The sequence below is a fragment of the Harpegnathos saltator genome, unplaced genomic scaffold, assembly GCF_003227715.2.
Source record: "Harpegnathos saltator strain DR-91 unplaced genomic scaffold, Hsal_v8.6 scaffold460, whole genome shotgun sequence".
NCBI classification, from domain to species: domain Eukaryota; kingdom Metazoa; phylum Arthropoda; class Insecta; order Hymenoptera; family Formicidae; genus Harpegnathos; species Harpegnathos saltator.
This window is the reverse complement of record NW_020230273.1, coordinates 202,667-222,638: the sequence shown is the minus strand read 5'-3', so window position 1 is coordinate 222,638 and position 19,972 is coordinate 202,667. Positions and strand designations below refer to the sequence as shown.

The 19,972-nt window shown below is 33.6% G+C and overlaps 2 protein-coding genes across 4 annotated transcripts; one reads left to right on the top strand and one right to left on the bottom strand.

Annotated features, from left to right (window-relative positions):
* Positions 1-948: 948 nt before the first annotated feature.
* On the bottom strand, positions 949-14,684 carry mbc (dedicator of cytokinesis protein myoblast city). Of its 3 annotated transcripts, XM_011155292.3 has the most exons (23): positions 14,468-14,680; positions 13,443-13,684; positions 12,431-13,176; positions 12,068-12,224; positions 11,819-11,989; positions 11,342-11,722; positions 11,036-11,251; positions 10,603-10,925; positions 10,111-10,459; positions 8,265-8,369; positions 7,732-7,922; positions 7,291-7,641; positions 6,797-7,073; positions 6,328-6,575; positions 5,977-6,108; positions 5,614-5,893; positions 5,296-5,519; positions 4,620-4,931; positions 4,145-4,454; positions 3,953-4,062; positions 3,426-3,533; positions 1,882-2,137; positions 1,336-1,794 (listed from the first exon to the last, which is right to left on the bottom strand). In XM_011155292.3, the coding sequence occupies exons 1-23, from the start codon at positions 14,508-14,510 to the stop codon at positions 1,336-1,338; spliced, it is 5,991 nt and encodes a 1,996-aa protein (XP_011153594.1). In that variant the 5' UTR covers positions 14,511-14,680. The 3 variants fall into 3 exon arrangements, with proteins under 3 accessions (XP_011153597.1, XP_011153594.1, XP_025157742.1); XM_011155295.3 differs by lacking the exon at positions 3,426-3,533 and having other exon boundaries at positions 949-1,794; XM_025301957.1 differs by lacking the exons at positions 1,336-1,794; positions 1,882-2,137 and adding an exon at positions 2,851-3,066 and having other exon boundaries at positions 14,468-14,684.
* A 1,519-nt stretch (positions 14,685-16,203) lies between these two features.
* SerRS (Seryl-tRNA synthetase) lies at positions 16,204-18,962 on the top strand. The gene is made up of 6 exons (XM_011155296.3): positions 16,204-16,365; positions 16,475-16,993; positions 17,068-17,352; positions 17,457-17,678; positions 17,757-18,013; positions 18,160-18,962. The coding sequence occupies exons 2-6, from the start codon at positions 16,532-16,534 to the stop codon at positions 18,413-18,415; spliced, it is 1,482 nt and encodes a 493-aa protein (XP_011153598.1). The 5' UTR covers positions 16,204-16,365; positions 16,475-16,531; the 3' UTR covers positions 18,416-18,962.
* The last annotated feature ends 1,010 nt before the right edge of the window (positions 18,963-19,972 follow it).

The window sequence follows — 19,972 nt, the reverse complement described above, 5'->3', positions numbered from 1 at the left end:
TTAAAAAATAATTTGTCATGGTAACATTAATCATACTATGACCGTGTAATCGGCATTGCAAGTAAAATCATTTATTCCGATTTAATTAGAAGATAAATATGCAAAGAATATGCAGTATTGCATGCTGCATATTTACTCGTTGAATATATTTGTAAACAATCAATATTTCTCTTCGTATATAATTTTAATTAAATATTTCGTATATAATGTTTAAAATAAGTTAACATATAAGACTGTAGTCTCATTGTTAACCAGTACCAGTGAACATTAACTTATATAAATTTTTTTTTACTGCTAGATCACAATGGCTTGATAATATTTAGACAGTAACTATCAATAAAATCGCGATAAAAATATAACTACTGATAATTATCTTATAAAAATCGAATCCGTGGAATAAATTAGAATATCATAACAGATGCAAAAAATTAACCATTTTAACTATATTTAACGTATGTCTTTCATATTATTATTATTATTATTATTATTATTATTATTATTATTATTATTGACAACAAATCATTAAAAAATGGCCAGTATAAAATGTAAAAAGTGTCCAAAGTTTTTCCATTATAATTAAAGCTATGTATACGTGTTTCATATCAAAATTTATAAAAATATGCATTTGTCACGAATATATATATCTAAAGCCATATCGAGAGAAAGAAAATTTTTGATGAAAGAACTAATAGACGTTACACCAGAGCATACTATCTTCGTAATTAATATGCAGTAGGCACGTGAAACATAGTGGAACAAATCTTGACACACTTGTCAAAGATTTACTATAACTGAATGTTTGTTGAACGCAAGTTGCACCTTTTATATCCTCGTAAATGTAACCACTATTAGCTGTTTTGTCGTGTTATGAGATCTCTAATTTCTTTTTAAAAAAAAACAAAAAATCTTGCTACGAGTAAAAAGATACGAACAGATACACTGATGTTGTTGAATTTTGCTTCTCGTCGCCGTATTTCACGTCACATGTGCACTGTAAATCATAGAATGCTATTTTGTTTATATTCAAACTAATTTTTGGACTCTTGGTATTATCAATATAATATTGCTCGCTCAGAATAGATAGAATAATACCTTTTGGTCTACAGAGTATACATTAATAGTTCTTGCGTGATAGGGTTAGCTTATATAATCTATTCGTTCATCTTAAGCCGAAAGAAAGGCACAAAGAAAATATACTAGAATGCTAACTCTAGAAAATGGTAACTCTGCTAAGGATCGATATACGAAAATTAACGCAGTCACAAACATGAATGGACGCTTATTTTGTTCACAACTTTCGCGGCAAGATGGACAAGTGAGGCATATACTAAGAAGTTATGCGGTCGATACATCCTCAGCGTTCTCGTCGTTATTGGAGGAAAGCACGATCATCGTATTCAGACTGTAAGCCGGTCTTTTCGGTTTCGGAGGAGGTGTCGGTGGTTTTGAGTGACCGTCTAGGTCATCGGTGGGCGTCGGCAGCTTGTTCTTCGTCCACTGCCCCAACGATTTTAGACTGTTTAAGGCACCTGCCCCGCTTTGCTGAGAGGATAATTCATCCGAAAGATTACCATAATCGGCTTCGCGTGTTTTAATCGGCAGAGGCGGCGGCGGGTCGTCCTCGGACGCTGTGCTGTCGGTCGTGCCGATGCTATCTCTATTTCCCTTTCCCAAACTGCTCAAGTCTAGTCCATTATTCACATTCCTCAAGTAATGTTGCGACTGACCAGACCACCTGTTGCTCACCCTCCGTTCTCTCTCCACTTCCGATCTTAGGGGACGTTTCGGTGTGAGCTGTGTATGAAAGTATTTCGCATGAGCAAAGAAAGGGGACAAAAATCAACGCTCATAAATTATATTCAATACATGCGATACACTTACCTCTTGTCGAAGCTCGAATACAGGTGCTGCGTGGAGACTAGATAGTAACGATGTAATGGACGTCGTCGAACTATGAGATATGTCGGTCGTGTACCACTGGCTAGTCGGTTGATCGGTTTTCGTTACTGTCGCGGTATCACTCTTTCGTGAACTTCTACGCTTTGCGTCCTTCTTTTTATACGTTCCTGGACTCGGACTTCCCAAGGCTTTTTGCAATGAGGCCGTAGACAAGATATGCGAACGTACGGAATTGTTCCTATAGATTAAAAATATTTAAAGGTACAAAATGACTATGATTTGAGAAGATCTCTAATAGAACAAGAACAAGAGAGACCAAAATAAATTCTCAGTGATTGAACGGTACAATTTGTAACGGATAAGCGATAATTTCATAATTAAGCGAGTCAATATGTAATTTACTAAAAATACGTAAAATTTGGGGATTATATGCGTTTGCATTTTTGTTTGTTAAGTTGTGGTAATCAGTATGTGGCAAGAGAGATGTCTAAAGATAATAGAAATATCATTTGAATTTAACATTCGCATCAATAACAAGTGCGTATCTTTAATTACCTATCGTAGTTATTGTAGACTTAGGAAGTTTAGCAGATTGGCAGTTGAAGGAGATACATATTCCAGGAAGATATTTGATGATAGTATAAAAATGCAAAACAGAACCATGCAGAGATGAAAAGCAAGATAAACAGAAGATAGAGAAATACTAATAAACGTGAAAGAATTAATGCATTATTCGTGTACATGTGCGAGAAAATGCATTTTAAAAGTAATATATAATTTCTATAGGAATATGCAAAGGTGTTTAGCACTTAAAACAGCTCTTAGTATCTTACTGTGCGTTTTTACTCCAGATTAAATTTTGTATCTTATATTCGTTATTCTTTCAATGTTAAAGTTTACTATTATTAATCTCTTTTATTATTTATTAGCATATTTTATCTACTCTCGAAATATAGTGACATAAACTAGTGCATACGCGTGTTATATGACATAAGGAGATACGATATCATTTTCGAAATTTGAGAAAATGAAACGAGTGATATATCAATATGATATTTCAAATAAAAGATCTAAAATGTAAATGAAAAAAATATATAAGAGTGCTAAGTGCGAATAAAAGATAATAAGGTATTATTCGAGAGCTTATCAGGTCCAACAGCAATATTCCTGAAATCATATTGTCACTCTTTTCTATTATGTTCTATATAGCATTTTATATCGTTTAATTGTCAATTTTCATAATCATAAGTTCTCAGCAACATATAACGAATGTCAGACAAATACATGCAGATAAGGACTAATAATTATAAAAGTTTTCTCCTTGGGAGATAATCTAAATATTTATGTTACACAAGATTCACACATATAACGCTTTTTTTAATATATACAAAGGTTATTAGCGTTAATCAATAGCGTGTTACAATTAACTTACCTATACCTATATAAATTGAAAATGTGATCGAACTAAGTTAGTTTAGTCTTAACGTTAGCGTTGAAACTAAGCTAAACACTGGTATGGGCATTACCTTGATAAATTGACGGTTTGAGCACCACTCGGGGATGTGGTGTTGTTAAAATTGAATGATGCAAGCGACTTGAACGTTGCAACTTGGGATCTTGTAAGTGAGGATACCCTAGAGTGAATTTGATAGCTGAACGGGATAATTATATGGTAGTGGTATAACTATTCTAATGTTTATTCAGAATGTCTCAGATAAACCATATCCTAGACTGTCTGTCTAGCGCACACATATGAATATGTTTAGACTATTCTCACTTTTTATGGATATCAATACTACTTAAAAATATGTTACATAAGATATTTATCATTTACCACGAATAATAAATGATTTTGATGTCGATTTTTGTATGATTTGACTTGTTAACATTTTCTTTTTTATTTTACATAATGATTATAATGATGATTTGATATTGGCATGCTATGCATCAGTTATTTTTGTGTTAGTACACGTTCATAAACATACAAATTTATCTCCAAGAAAATATGAACATGCTCCGCCAACATAAAGAACATTAACATAGAGACACTTACTCTGTATTAATCATATTTGACTCGGACAGACTGTGATTATCTCCTCTTGAAGTCGGTGGTCTTCGCATGGTTACAGTTTGCGTTAAGCTTTCAATTTGCAAGTCGCATGTCTATTACAAAAGACACAATAAAATGAGTTGCAAATTTATGAAAAAATGTATATAAAAATATGCTGATCTGATAGGAACTTACTCTTTTTCCGTATTTAGTTTCCACATGAGCACGCATCGACATGAAACACTGTTCTAAACGGTTATGAAATGGTGCTAATTCAGTAGGTGCTCGTGTTTTATGCAATTGAAGTCCCACGCTGAGTAGAGGGATTTGTTCTGCGATAAGGCCTTCCAACTTGAGTAGATCAGAACTCTCTTCCGGGTGACTATTCTTATATTCCATATTGAGAAAAGCCTTCTCATAGTTATCGATACCACCCATAACAGCAGGATCTAATATGCCGTTTAATTTCATACTCAAAGGATTTAGTGGGAAACTAGGGTCGCTTCTGTACAGTAAGAATAACATACATTTATAATGTTGTACACCTTTGACTTGCAGAAAACAATAGTAAGGGATTACATACAAATAGTAAATGAGCGGACCAATGTAGTACATCAGTCCATTCTAAAAGTTGCGTCTATTACAAATTATAAAAGAATGTTATACAAACTTATGAGCAATAATGAGATCTCTCAATGCAGTATTTGTAGCTTCCATAGTTTCAATCGCATTCCTCAAGGGGCTGACCAAGTATGTGTCGCTAGATGTCACAGGAAACCACCGAAGAATTCCCGGCAATGGGTAGCTCGTCACAAGTACTGTCCTTTCTAACCACAATGTAGCAAATTCATTGCTATTGTTGGCGCCGACGTTCGCTTCTTTTTCTTTATCGTTACCAGCTGGTAACGCAGAAACTGTATCTTTCCTCGGTGCAGGTTTCCTTGAAAATCTGAAGCGCTGCACGTCGTTCACGCGATGATACCTGGAGTATGCGTTAACATTTATGAAAAATCATAAACATGAAACGATTTGATTAATATATTGAGAGAGAGACTGCCGATTTCCACCGATGATTATCTTCACAATGCTCAACTCAAGTTTGAGTCAGCAAATATACAGTAAATAAATGCAATTCACGGTGCATATATTCGCTAGCTTTATTAGCTCGTTTCATTAGCTCTCTATCGATGTATTTAATTTAGTATAGGTAGTTACTTACGTTTTATATATAAATTAGTAAGACGCATCAATATTTTATAGCACTAGTCACTATTGACCATCGTCGCAGTCAATCAAGCCAAGTTCTATATATATTTAATTTTCAATATTTTATATTAAATATGCACCTTAAAACAGCTTCTGCAGTAACTGGTTTGCCACTAAGCCGGTGCCTCTTTTCATCCATCAACGGTTCTACTTTGTTGATCTGTACATACTGATGATTAGATTCCAACATTTCTGTAGTAGGAGGTGATAATTTGCTCATTTGCTCTGCGTTCGGTAATTGATTCAATGTCCTTGTGCAAAAATCGCTTAGTCGTTCGTACTCCTTCCCTCGGTAAACAAATACCTGTGGCCAATGCATTATCATAAAGAAAAAATAAATCCGAATAAAATAAAGCAAAAACTTATTATCCGATAATATACGTAAAACGTGTAGACACCTTATTTTGAAGAAACACAGGATGTCCCTTGCCGTAGTATGCGACTCTGAAATATTCTGGTTCTGGTCTTAACTGCTTCACTATCGCATCGTAGAATTTCGCCATGCGAGTTAATAGCACAGACAATTGCAAGTAATCGAATGTCTCTTCCTCGTATTGCGATACTAATTCCTTACAAACGGCAAGAGCGCATTCCCACATTCTTCCTTTGTCAAAATATTCGATGATGTTTTTGTACAATGCCTCCTTCAGTTCACGATGTGTTTGGCATAACGGATATCTGAAAAATTAGGTAACAATTTAATATTTAACTCGATAAATTTAAAATGTAAACAATTTGTTTTTTTTTCTGATCGATATTACCTATGTGATATTAACAAAGGCGGCAGAGGTTGATCACTCCACGCTAATAATTGGCTATGGAGCTTCAAAGAATAAGCTGCTTCTGTGTAATTATCGCATTCTAGATGTAGTTCGCAAAGCTTGTTTACATACCTGCAAATAAGTAAAATCACGCATTTTATTATATATTTACATTAAAAACCATTTGCAGTTGTAGTTTAAAATAAACAAAAGAAAAAGTAAACTAATCTCGATTATATAAACTAATCCATAAATTTAATCCAACTTAAAGAAATTATACAATCAACCCATTTAAGTCCAATAATAAAAATGTACTAAAAAGAGAGAGAAGGAAAGAAACTTTACACTAACCTGATATACATTTCTTTTCTGTTAATCTCAGAATAGAATTCTAATAGATTCACAGTGCAAAGCATACGATGCTCTTGTGATTCGGCATGAATAATATCACGATATTGTAACAAGCGTTCCATAAGTTTAGCAATAGTATCCACAAAGCGTAAACCTTGTTCACGCATTGTGGAATGTTTCTCACACAATGAACCCATGACCTGAGACCAAAGTGTGCGAAATTGTTCGTCACCTCTGCCTCCTTCTACCTAGAATAGAAGTAACATTTGAACAATATGCCATTATTTTAATGAAAATAAACCGATATATTAAAACAAAATTCTAATACAATAAAACAATAAAATAAAATACTTTAAAACAGATTTAATGAGAGTACAATATCCGACTGTACAAAATACTTCAAAATCGCGTCACTTTGTGCTGTCGAAGCTATTCATTTTAGCATTTAAGAATGATAAAAAGATAGTACCAAGATGTCTAATTTCGCAATCATCTCGTTTTCATATTCCATAAAATTGGCTTTGATATGAGCTGGATCACGTTTTGTATCACCATAGCCTTCCACTATACGTGAACTGTAGTATTCGCATTGCATCATATCGAAAAAAATGGGAATAGTAGCTTTTCTCAATTCTGTTTCAGGTATCAATGCCATCTCGAGAATTGCACCAACTAAAGCAGGTACAAAGAGTATTTTATGTTGTCCCAAGTTGAACCACATCGATCGGATTTCGAATGCAGTTTCCCTGTAATGCGCCACAAACAGATGATATTAATTTTTCATACTTTATCCCTTTATACAATATTTAATAAATATAATATATACATAGAATATCAGTTGCGGATAATTTTCCTTGGAAAACGTTAAAACAGCATTATTCTTACTCAATTTTATAGCGTTTTATTATTGCGATAATACTTTCGGATATCCTATGTGTTTTTAACATTATATGAGAAACACACCTGCGCATATCGTTATAACGCGCGATAATGCGATTTCGTTTCGCTGGTGTGAACGTCTCCAACTGTAGGGCAGGTTGAGTCAGGAACGCAATAGCACAATGAAAAAAATTTGACCAGGCTTGATGTTCGAACTCGGTGAAAAAATAATCTCTAATAGTGCCCGAGAAATATCGTAAAGATTTCAGGATGACACTATTTTGGAGCATAATCATTTCACACCAATCCCCTGGAAATACACTTCTGGAAACTAAATCTTTGAAGACTAACAGTATCTCCATTAAAAAGTCGAGTAAATCGATTTTCGTTCCAAAATGATTGATGTACACTTCATAATGGTGTTGTGTCATTTGCCTAAAAAATTTGTAACGAAATGAAGAATGCTCATTGTTCCCTCACAATATTTTCCAACTGCTTTTTAATGTTTTAAGATCTCAAGAATACCTGAATATGGCCAACATAACTGAGACTAGGTTCCCAACCAAAGGATTTTCCCTGTCAATTGATATAACAGTCTGTATAATGGTACGTAACGCTGTTAACATTATCTCTCTGACATCCGAAACTGTGCTACCTATATTTTTTCTGAAGGTCAACTCCAGAATGTCAGACAATATCTTGACGCATAATTCCACCTGTAGGAACATAAAAACAGACTTAAAAATTAGATTGTTTGAATTATATTTATCTTGTATCGAGTCTTAAAATTATATCATAAAAATATGCGAATATGTTTATTAAATTAGTGTGCGTGACATGTATCACTCTGCGATCTAACACACTCACACAAAAACTAACTCACGTTAATTGATGTAACACGAATCAACGATCCTAAAAATGTAATGCAACACAACAGGCAGGTGCAAAGTACATCATAGTTCTGTGTTAAACAGCCTCACAATGTACGATGATGCCAAGTAGGCACTATTATCTCTGTAGGAGATTTAAAAATTCCCTGCGTTTAGGGCAAAATTTACCTCTTCTCTACCGGAGTAGTCGCGATGCTGCTTGAGCTGGTGCCGATTTTCGCCGAGCAACCTGGCTACCTTCGCCACGCTCTTTCCAGGCGTACTTGATAGCCCCTTTAAACGCCAATAACCAAAACCAAACCGTACAAAAAAAAAAGAATGAAATAACCGTTGTTAGTCAGAAAACAATGCCGCTTCCTAAGACGTATACAAATATATTTTTCAGAATTTTCCAACACCAACGTATGTGAACATAAAACTGCATGCACAATAAAGATGCAATATCACTAAACGGTACAGTATATCAATAATATAATATATGAACGAAATTATAATTATGATTTTCCCGTGCTCGATTAAATTAATTAGATCATGAAGTATTACAGGTTTCCCTATCATAATAATGAATCCAACGAAATGAGACCTAATTTTAGATGATTTCATATCCAAAAGCCTGTTATAAAATGCATGATAAATATTATGCAGTAGTCATATCCTTAGACAAACACATGCCACAATCTAAATTTTATTCTCTTAATAGACGTACGTTTTTTCTAACATGCTCTATTGAGACTAAATATAAAGGATGCCTTTCAATATGCTGTATTTTCAGATATACAAACTATCAAATTTCCAATATTATTGTGAATTTTCCTAAATCTTTTTTCATGTACCCATAGCGCTATATTACATTCCTTAATATTAAAAAAAAAAAAAACTACAAAATTACTTTAAAACTGGGGATAGAAAGAGAAAGCGAGTAGGACAGAGAGGAAAGAGATAGAGAGAAAGAGAGAATAGATTCACAAAATCTAACAAAAGATTTTATACTAAGAAACAATTTATACAAAACTTCAAACAGAAATATTAAGACATCCTCCGTATAAAAATAGAATTTAATAAGATTCATAGAAAGATGCGTGGCGGGAGGAACTCAGGCTGCACGGAAAGCACAAATGACATTTAATACACATTACACTTAACAAAATTCAATGCATGTAAAAACAATGTCCTTATCAAAATTCATAGCGCAAAAATCTTTTTTGCAATTATAATGATTTCCGTAACTTTTATAAATTTGAAATGGACGAGACCTCAATGAAAATATTTGAAATGAAAAGACATATCTACTATATATGTACGTAATATTCTATCACTTATGATCATGATTTGTTAAATCCTGTATTTAATCATTATAAAATTGTATATAACTATAATTGTGTAATGCATTACAATCTATGGTGCAGTTAAAATATTAAGTTTACATGCTGTGAAAAATATTATACAATGCATAATTAGAGCCCACTATACAATAGAAAATCAATCATTATTATTTAATTAAAGATTGTGATCTTTAAATATAAAAAATATATTTATTATCATAACCAAGTCAAATAAAATATTGTTTGTAAATATATATAATATATATTGTAACAAGAACGTATTGTAATTCTATATACATCAAATTTTACTTATATCTTTACTTCAATCTATTTCTATAGATTACAATATACATAAAATTACTTTCCAAAGTAAATTAAACTCAATATTCGAATCACTATTAGCAATTATGTATGGATATTATGTTGATTGATTTCTTATAATATAATGGGTTACTGTTAAACGCCCTTCCTGTTGTCAAAGTGATTGAATTATAGTTTATGAGTTTAGTTAAATTCAATTATATATGAATGTGTATAGTTAAAATACGGTAAAATGTATCATGAATATGAGTGTTTTATAATTAATATTTCTTTTAAAATATAAACGGAGAACAACATGTACATTCCAGTTTGATTAAATTGTTAGAAAATCATAATATTAAGAGGAACAATACATTTTATTAACATCTTACCTCTTCTTTCGCTTCCAGTAAGTCCTTTACGAGTATGGTAACCCTCGGTAATAGAATATTTCTACATTCCACATCCAGAAAAAGTGGACTGTGAACAATATCATTTACAGTCATCATTTTTTGCTTGGTTAATCTACCTGCTGGTAAAGTCACTAGCAAATCTGTCAAAATTGTGCTCAGTTGCTTGCCGCTGTAAACCCTTAACAAATGAGGTATCGTTGTCGGTAAATATTTTAAACAAGCTCCTTGAACCAACAATGTACCATCTGTTTCATAACTCATAAGATTAACAATAGATTGTAATAGTTCAGTTAACGTTTGTGAGAATTCTTCTTCATCCTGATTTAATCTGTAAATAAGCATGTATTAATTATATTACATCACATATCTCTTTTTACACTTATAATCATATTTATATCATCTTTAAATATAAAATGTCTTATATAATAAACCTTAATAATGCACAATCATACAATCACGAATAAAACATACTCAGTGTATAGAAGACGAGATTCAACAATAAACCTCATACAGTATTGTAGACTTTTCATTGTTTTAAGCAATAAATCACGTTCTTGGCCGTCGTTGTTGCTGACGATGTCTATACGTTTACGTAATACCGCAATTAATTTCTTATATGCAAGAGTTGCGGAAAAACTTTCGGAAATGTATAAATCTAGCACTGGTTGGAAATGCTGATACTTTCGATCGGATACAAGGCCGATAATATATAAAAGGCACTCAAAGACCATGTCGTCGTACACATCGCTATCTGAATTACTCATTAAAATATTAAATAAAGCGTCTAAAACATCCTGGAAAGCAATACTGTTTGATGCAATTATTCCTTATATAAACATCATATTATACACATATAACATCTCATTTACAATTTTAATTGACGAATATATTAAATGTATCTTACCTGTAGAAACTTCACTATTTCCTCACCATCCACTTTCATTAAAGCAGCTAATGATTCCTTTAAATCAGTATTGTGCGATGCCCAATTAAGTAAACCTAATAAATCTACATTTTGCGTTAATTTAGTTGAGCAAACATTGGTTGCTATCAAAAAATTATCCTTACTACTTAACGTTAACGATCCTAAACTTGGCTTCTTTTCCATGTTCAACTCAACCTAAAATAAAACAGAATAAAAGATAAAACATGCATAAACTATAAAAAATATAAAATTTCTTGCATCGTTGATAAATAAATAAACACGTACCAATTCTCCACGTGTCGATGGCAGTTTTAAATACGATATATCACTCTCATCATACTTCTTCTGATCTAATTTATAAACTAACAATTCATGTTGTATGTCTTGTAAAGTTGTTCCGTTGCGTTGCATTAATCTCACATAACTTAAAGCAAATGGTTTCTCCGATTTATCTTTTGCTTCATTAGAACTACGATGCTTGAACGCAAATTTTAAATGAGCCTGCTTAAATTCTTCTATAGGTATAGCAATCTTAAACGTTTCACACCATCTAGGCTTGTCTTCGTGATAATAAATAACACTACGATACTCGTCAATCGAGGGTGCACCTCCACCTAATGTCATGACTCCGGGTATTGCTACTCCATGTTCATTACATACTTTAACCTATTGGAAATACCAGAAATGTGCAAACATATCTTACAAATAGTATATATTAACAGAAAAGTAATGAATATATCCCTTCAAATAATTCCCACTAACCGTTACTTCCACATTTTTATCCGTAGACTTAGAGCCCTTGCTAAATTCACCGCTTATTAAAGTCAGATACAAATCGTTGCGCACATCACCTGGTAAAATAACTTCCGGGAACCCCATTTTACGCGCAATAGCAACATTACCGAGTACTAAATGTGGATTTTCATCACGTACCTATGCGAGCATTTTAATGTTAGAGATATATAATCTTATCACAGCCCAATTATACAATAATTTTACCTAGGAACTTACTTGTTTAGGATCACCTCTTAATAATTTCAAACTAGTCCACAATCCTTGACCACCTGTGACATTTGCAATATTGCCATTGACATTCTTTTGAACATTTGCTTCTTTTTGCGAGAGAATTCTACGCAGCGTACCGTCGAGACTATCCTTCTCACAGCATCTGAAACAAAGGCAGAAGACCAACAAAACAATTCTATCTTAACTTTTTGTTAAAAGCTATTATAATTATATATTATATTAATTGTATATAATATTAATATTATATATTTTGTTAAGAGCTATTATAACGCTATTTTCCACTGCTTCACTCACAAGTATATTACAGATAAATTTTATTAGAATTAATATATACATACAAATACTTACTGTATAAAAGGTATAAAATGATGTTGTTCAACATCTCCTTCAAGCTTGCCAGTGATAAATAGAGTAATATCCATTGCAGCCACACCGAATGGTCTCCTCATGTTCTCTGCACTCTTAGACCTCTGATTAATGTGTGCAACGCTCGAACGACGATGATCTATTTCTTTGGCTTCCATACCACCTATTCTAATCACATAACAGGCTAAATAAACTTTGTCCCTGGTCAAATCTCTGGAACCAAGATCTGTGAACAATACTCTAAGGTTGTGCAATTGATCAATGTCTCTCGCAAGCCCTTCTTTGCTCCATGATACAACATAATTCTCCGTGATAGCTTTCATCTCACGACCGTCGTATAATGTCAATAGTAACTCCACATCTTCCGGCATTTTACACACAAAATTTCGTACACTAACGAAAAAGATATGTGAATATACAGGTACTTGTGGCTTATGAGGTTTTTTCTTGGTGTCATTAGATGCTTTTCTTATTCTTTCTGCAGCAGTCTCATGATGATAGTACAATTGGATGGTGCTTGTTTCTTCGGGATTTAATACATTCCCATGATCATCCCGTACAACCATATCTAAACCCAACAGTTGATTTCCAGTGTCTATTCTTGCTGTTGCTAATCTTTTCATATCCTTTAATTCGTCTACTGTGAGAGTGCCGCTTAAAATCTTGCTCCTGTATCCTATTACATCCAGTATTTGTTGCTGAATTATCCTGAAGTGTTCGGAGTGTGTCTACATATGAATAAAATGATCACAAAGTTATTTACACATACATATTTACTTTTCAAAATAAATATAAATTAAACATATACTTCTAAGTATTAATTATTCAGTAAAACAAAGGAATTAGCAACTTAAATATTTTATTGATATAAATTTTTATATCTAGTCAAAATTCAAATATTATTATTAAATATTATAAATATGCTGATTAGATTTCGTAATTTACCAGATGCTTTTCAAGTGCTTTGTTCTAAATAAAACTTTTTTACACATACTATGTATAAATGCTTCCAATGATGTCCCCATTCTCTTAAAACATTGGTAATCTCATGTATTAAGTTATCCATATTTGTTGATTTTGGTAAGATATGTATATAAGATTTTGGAAAGATTCCACAAGTACCCCTGAACTTGCTACGGCCATAATACCAGTCTGCATATTCTTCAGTTATCTGTACAACCTCTCCAACTGTTAAGCTTATTGCATATGGGGTTGGATGTGCAAAATTGTAGATAGCTAAAATATATTTAAAATATAAAGAAAGATTAGATATATATAATTTTTAAATATATTACTTTTTTCTTATACCAATCTAAATAAAATATATTTTGAAGACTATATTTTCTCAAATATTTTATTTATAAATTTTCATTACTTTGTATATTTATTAATAAATTTTAATTCAACAGTATACAAATATACAAACTTTATTTGAAGAATTTTACAAATCCTTCTTAAAAATTCTTTTAAAAAAAAGTATAAAAAATCTGAAGATAATAGATCTTTAAGATTATTATATATAACAATACTGTACTAAAATTATAGAATTAAAATATGACTATATGCAATATAGTATATGACAAAATATCTTTCTCTTTCTCTTATAAATCTTTCTCTTATAAACAATTAAAGTCTGAATAATCTCCAAGATATTTATTTACTGTCAATTAATTCTGACATAAAATAATTGGTTATGCTTCGACGTTACACGAGTGTAATGACGGCTTTTTAATCAGTATTAAAAACAAAGCTCTATCGAGATATTTTAAACGAAACAATTCGCCATTTGTATCTACTCGAGCAACATAAAGTTGTCATAAATATTCGACATACGAAATGTCATGCATAAAACGCCGTAAATTTGATACACATAGGTCTATTAGAAAGCGCAAAAAATATGCACAATCCATCCGAACGTCAGACAACGAAATGAAAATTTTATCTGAACTCGGGGGCACCTCCCAGGATGTTGGAATTTCGTAGTAGTAGGTTATTAATCTTACACAAATTATCCCTCACCTACTCCTAATTGTTCCTTTACCCGCTTCCATGTCATAGTCATTTTATCCGGGCTTTTTGTATTATTTACACTAATTACATCTCGACACGCACCCCATCAGTGCAAACAAAATATTGCCGTTTTATCTTGCCATCTAAGTATAACGCTCCCCGAAACAGGATGCTACTTCTTTACTATATTGCCACAGTTATGAGAGTAAATGCGATAGTAAGCGCTACAGAAGGCAAACACGTCATGAGGTATGTGAATCATTTGAGATGGGCGATGATCGACCGATAAATCGATATTCGATTCCTCTTTAAAAGATCGATAATCTCCTTGATTATTTTCAAATCCAATTAATAAACAATCTAATTAGTAAAAGTAAAAGAATAGATGCATGACATTTATTAAGAAACGATTGGGAAGCTTGAAGTTTCGTCTTTGAAATGCATCTTTTATATTATCCATATAAATTAATATTTAGTGTCAAAAATTAACTAAAATATATGGGGTTGAAAATTAGACTGTTGCCACTTTTCGTTTAAATTAATATACTTTGACGGAAATTAATGTCAATATCATATCATATCAATATGTTTGAAAACTAAAAAACTAAACTACAAATTTCAGAATGAAAAAAGTTTTCAAAAATCTACCAAATAACATTATTTTTGTCAAAGTTACAGTTTGGTTTGAATTTTGTTTATTTCATGTAAACTATTTAATCCGTTGTTGAGTAACACTACTTATAATAAGTTAAGAGTGAGAAGAAAGGGTGTGTGTCTATTCAACACAGCACAGTGGTTTTAGAACTTATAAAAATATTGGCTAAATAAAATTTCGATTAATTATTATGGAAGGTTTGTAAAATATGAATAGAGTCTTGATTATATTTGACGGAGATTACATTAAATTATGGTTTGAGTCTCAGCTAAAAATCTTGTCTTTTTAGCCAAGACTCAAACCATTATTTACCGGCTTCCATCAAAGTTAACCAAGACTCGAACCACAACTTATAGTTCTCCATAAGATTTAGCCAAGACTCAAACCATTATTTACCGGCCTCCAACAAAATTAAAGGTCATTCTACAATACGTGTCGTAAGTTGTAAGCTGTAAGAATTGGCGAATCACAGTCGATTATTACAAAAATAATCGGCTATAATTGGTCAGTTCTTACGGCTTACAACTTACGACACGTATTGTAGAATGACCTTTAATCGAAATTCTATTCATATTTTACAAAGCCCTATTATAATTAGTCAAACTTTTATTTAGCCAATATTTTTGTTAGTTCCAAAGCCGCCGCTACGAGTCGTTACTTTACACAAGGAAAAATTGAGATAGTAGTACAAATCAATGATGTAGCAGCCATATCCTACTTTTTAAGTAATATTACTCAACAACAGATCAGACACTTCATTCTATATAAAATATGCATAATTCAACAAACTATAACTTCGACAAAAATAACGCTATTGAGATGGTTCGAAAAGCATTTTACTTGCTTGAAAAGTATCTAGTTTTCGAATATATTTTAAAAAATAATATTGATTCATTTTCTTTAATGTTAACAAATATACATCGAGATCCATCCGCCAAATGTTTGTTAAAATTTACTTATTTGTCGTGATCAAATGATTCATTAAATTGTAGTTTTGTATAAACTCTTACGTTTCTTTGTAGTTTACATAGCTTAATAGTTGTTTAATATATCTCGATTTTAAAGACATCTAAAATATACCTTACTTCGTCTCACACAAGAACGCATACGCACACGTATATTTCATCATCATATCCTTATATATCACATACGTTTTACGTGTGTCAGCAAATTGTCACCGGGCATCTTCCGGAATTCACTGGATTCTACGGAAAACCTTGATTGTTAACACTTAGATACAAGGATATCCTAGGTAAATGTTTAATTTATACAATAAATCACACAAGAAATAATGTTGTATCTTGATCTTGATATAATATTCTTACAAAAATACTGAATCGCGTGACTTTAACATTCGACAGCTGGTTAAGTTCACGTGAGCGACAGCGTATCGTTTAGAAACTGTCAAATCTTGAAAGATGGTTTTGGATTTGGACTTATTCCGCAAGGACAAGGGTTTCGACCCAGAAAAGATTCGGGATAACCAGAAGAGGCGTTTCAAAGATGTTCAGTTAGTGGACACTGTCATCGAGAAGGATAAGCACTGGCGGCAACTGCGACATTGCGCAGACAACTTTAACAAATTGAAGAACCTGTGCAGCAAAGAGATCGGTGAGAAGATGAAGAAGAAAGAACCGCTTGGTGACGATGATACAGTGCCTCAAGCAATTGCCGATGATCTGGATAATTTGACCTCTGAGAGCTTGAAGGCGTTGACGGTAGTACAGATCAAGAGAATACGTACTCTCATCGACGAGGCGATACAGAAAAACGATGAGAGTCTGAAGACGACCGAGTCGGAAAGAAACAGTGCCCTTAGAGAAGTAGGAAATCATCTGCACGAATCTGTGCCTGTTACTGATAATGAAGAAGAGAATAAAGTGTGTAAAAAAAATATCTTTTCTGACTGGAACAAATTACAATGGTTTATCTTTAATGTTTATTCTTGCTTCAGGTAGAAAGAACCTGGGGAGATTGCAGTGTGAAAAAGAAGTACTCTCATGTTGATCTGATCCACATGATTGATGGAATGGATGGAGAACGTGGAACAGGAGTATCTGGTGGACGAGGTTATTTCCTTACTGGACCAGCAGTGTTCCTTCAACAGGGCTTAAATCAACTAGCACTAAGGAAATTATTTGAGAAAGGTTACAAGCCTCTTTACACACCATTCATTATGCGGAAAGATGCGATGCAGGAAGTAGCACAACTCTCTCAGTTTGATGAAGAACTGTACAAGGTATTTGTATACATTTTCATTCAAGAAACCTTTTCTTCATGTTTTAATTTTAAGTATAGAATTATTCGGGATAATTCTAATCATCATTTCTTATTGGTATTCAGGTGATTGGTAAAGGTAGCGAACGTAACGAGGATAAGGAACTGGAGGAGAAGTACTTAATTGCTACCTCCGAACAACCAATAGCTGCTTTCCATAGAGGCGAATGGATAGCTGAAAGCGCTTTACCGATTAGATATGCCGGTATCTCAACTTGCTTTAGACAAGAAGTCGGCTCTCACGGACGAGATACCAGAGGTATCTTTAGGGTACATCAGTTCGAGAAGGTATTTAAATCTAAATGAGACTTAGATCATATTTTCACATAGCAACGAGTTCTATCTTTACCTTTCTGTCGTTTATAGGTGGAGCAGTTTTGCCTCACTTCGCCTCATGACAATAAGTCCTGGGAGATGATGGAAGAAATGATCTCCAACGCGGAAGAATTTTACCAGGCTTTAAACATTCCTTATCGTATTGTCAATATCGTGTCGGGTGCATTGAATCATGCGGCCTCCAAGAAATTGGATTTGGAAGCTTGGTTTCCTGGCTCCCGTGCGTTCCGCGAACTCGTATCGTGTAGCAATTGCCTGGACTACCAAGCCAGGAGATTGTTGGTTAGGTGAATAATTATATATAATTAATATGTATTAATATATGCGTCTAAATCGATTAATTAGTATAAAATTATAATGTGTCAATATCACAGACGTGATTGACTTTTGTGACTCGACGCAATGAACTTACTCAGAATCGTTTGATCTTCAGATATGGGAAGACGAAGAAAATGAACACCACGACGGACTATGTTCACATGTTGAACGCGACGATGTGCGCCGTGACCCGCGTGATTTGCGCGATTCTAGAGGTGCATCAAACGGAAACTGGCGTGAAGGTGCCGGAGATCCTGATGGATTACATGCCCCTTGGGTACAAAAAACAGATTCCGTTTGTGAAGCCGGCGCCGATCAACGAGGTCGAGACGAAGAAGCAGAAAAAGCAGAAGGAAAACGCCTCCAAGTGATGCGATCGCACAAAACAATGGCGACAATGAATGTGAAAACTTTGTGTCCATCTACAGATCTTATTTATTAAACTGCATTTCTTTCCTTTTTTTTTTATTTTATATTCCATCGCGATCCGCTCGGGTCGCGGCTGTAATAACGATTTAAGAAAATATATACACACATCCGACTTCTCTCAACACATTGAGATCTCTTCACGCGTCTCGCAATATCTCTATCTCTCTCTATCTATCTCTCCTCGACCCGTTGGAAGCGAGGAAAGATCTCTTCTGGCCGGGTTTGCATCCGCAGACAAAAATTATATCGACCTCTGCCGATTCTCGGCAATTTTTGTCCCCGGATGCATCTCTACGCTCGTAATAAAAACGCTTTTTCTCCACCGAAGAAGGCATGTATCCGCGAACGGTCGTGTCGAGCTTAGAGAACATCGGCGATTGTCAACACAGATTACAACATTTTATTTGATAACACTTGTTCAATATTTTATAATCAGACATCGGTATATAATATATATGATTCTGTAATATACATCTGATGAGAAGAATATTTTCCCGTGTGTAATATTCTGTTATCTATATATTTGCCTCCTGTAAACTCGTAATCGGTAATGTGCTAAGAATTTTCTTTTTTTTTTTCCTTTCCTATCATTCTCTTCTCGTTTTCCGTCTTTTACAGCTTATCGGTATCATTAATACTAATGTACAGAGGCCCTTAAGATGTCTCTCTTGTCCAAGAACAATGCACTTCAGTGTATATCGGAAAGAAGATTACTGTTTATGCGCTTCGTTCAACAAGTTACAGTTTTCTCTCTCTCTCTCTCTCTCTCTCTCTCTCTCTCTCTCTCTCTCTCTCTCTCTCTCTCTCTCTCCCTCTCCCTCTCCCTCTCCCCCTCTCTCTGCAGTGATTATTACGTTTAACCGGAAGAAAAGCACATGCCAACTCTACATTTATAAAAACCGATCGTAACATATGTTATCAGCGTAATAATACTTTGGCCAGACACATGAGATAATCTACCACACTGCTTTCCATCTTAATAATAAAATATAGCCTTTACATAATATCATTATATACGAGTAGACTTTTTTTCGTATAATACACTTCGTGTAGTAAATTATCGTCGTTAGCAGCAACGTACTTCACCGAAATAATATGAAGATTTTTCGTGTATGTATATGTATCTATATATGTATGTGTATGTGTGTGCGTGTGTGTGTGTGTGTGTATGTGATTCCACACATCGCGGCCGTAATACTACGTCTTATTACTGAGCAGACACACAAACATGCCTCGATGAAACAATACGTAGAAAATGTGAGATACGGAAATATATTCCATAAAATTGACAATGTGACATTTATACGCGATCACTTGAGGAAATCGCGAACTTTCAAGAATCAAGCGACGCGAGTGTGAATATAATCGCGACAGTCTCAATAGAACAATAATCGGTCTTTCGCTCAAAATGGAAGAAGATTCCTCGGAGTGGATCGAGCTCTTCAACGCTTGAGAGCTATTGTCAGGAATCATGGAACCTTCGTTATATTATTGTTTCA

Excerpts from the sequence above, each read along its gene's own strand:
- mbc (XM_011155292.3), bottom strand. The coding sequence starts at position 14,510 with ATGACTATGACATGGAAGCGGGTAAAGGAACAATTAGGAGTAG. Across the intron at positions 6,109-6,327 it reads AGAAAAGAAATGTATATCAG|GTATGTAAACAAGCTTTGCG; the intron begins GTTAGTGTAAAG and ends ACTTATTTGCAG. Across the intron at positions 4,455-4,619 it reads GATCTCATTATTGCTCATAA|AAGCGACCCTAGTTTCCCAC; the intron begins GTTTGTATAACA and ends CTTACTGTACAG.
- SerRS (XM_011155296.3), top strand. The coding sequence starts at position 16,532 with ATGGTTTTGGATTTGGACTTATTCCGCAAGGACAAGGGTTTCGACCCA. Across the intron at positions 17,353-17,456 it reads TTGATGAAGAACTGTACAAG|GTGATTGGTAAAGGTAGCGA; the intron begins GTATTTGTATAC and ends ATTGGTATTCAG. Across the intron at positions 17,679-17,756 it reads GGGTACATCAGTTCGAGAAG|GTGGAGCAGTTTTGCCTCAC; the intron begins GTATTTAAATCT and ends TGTCGTTTATAG.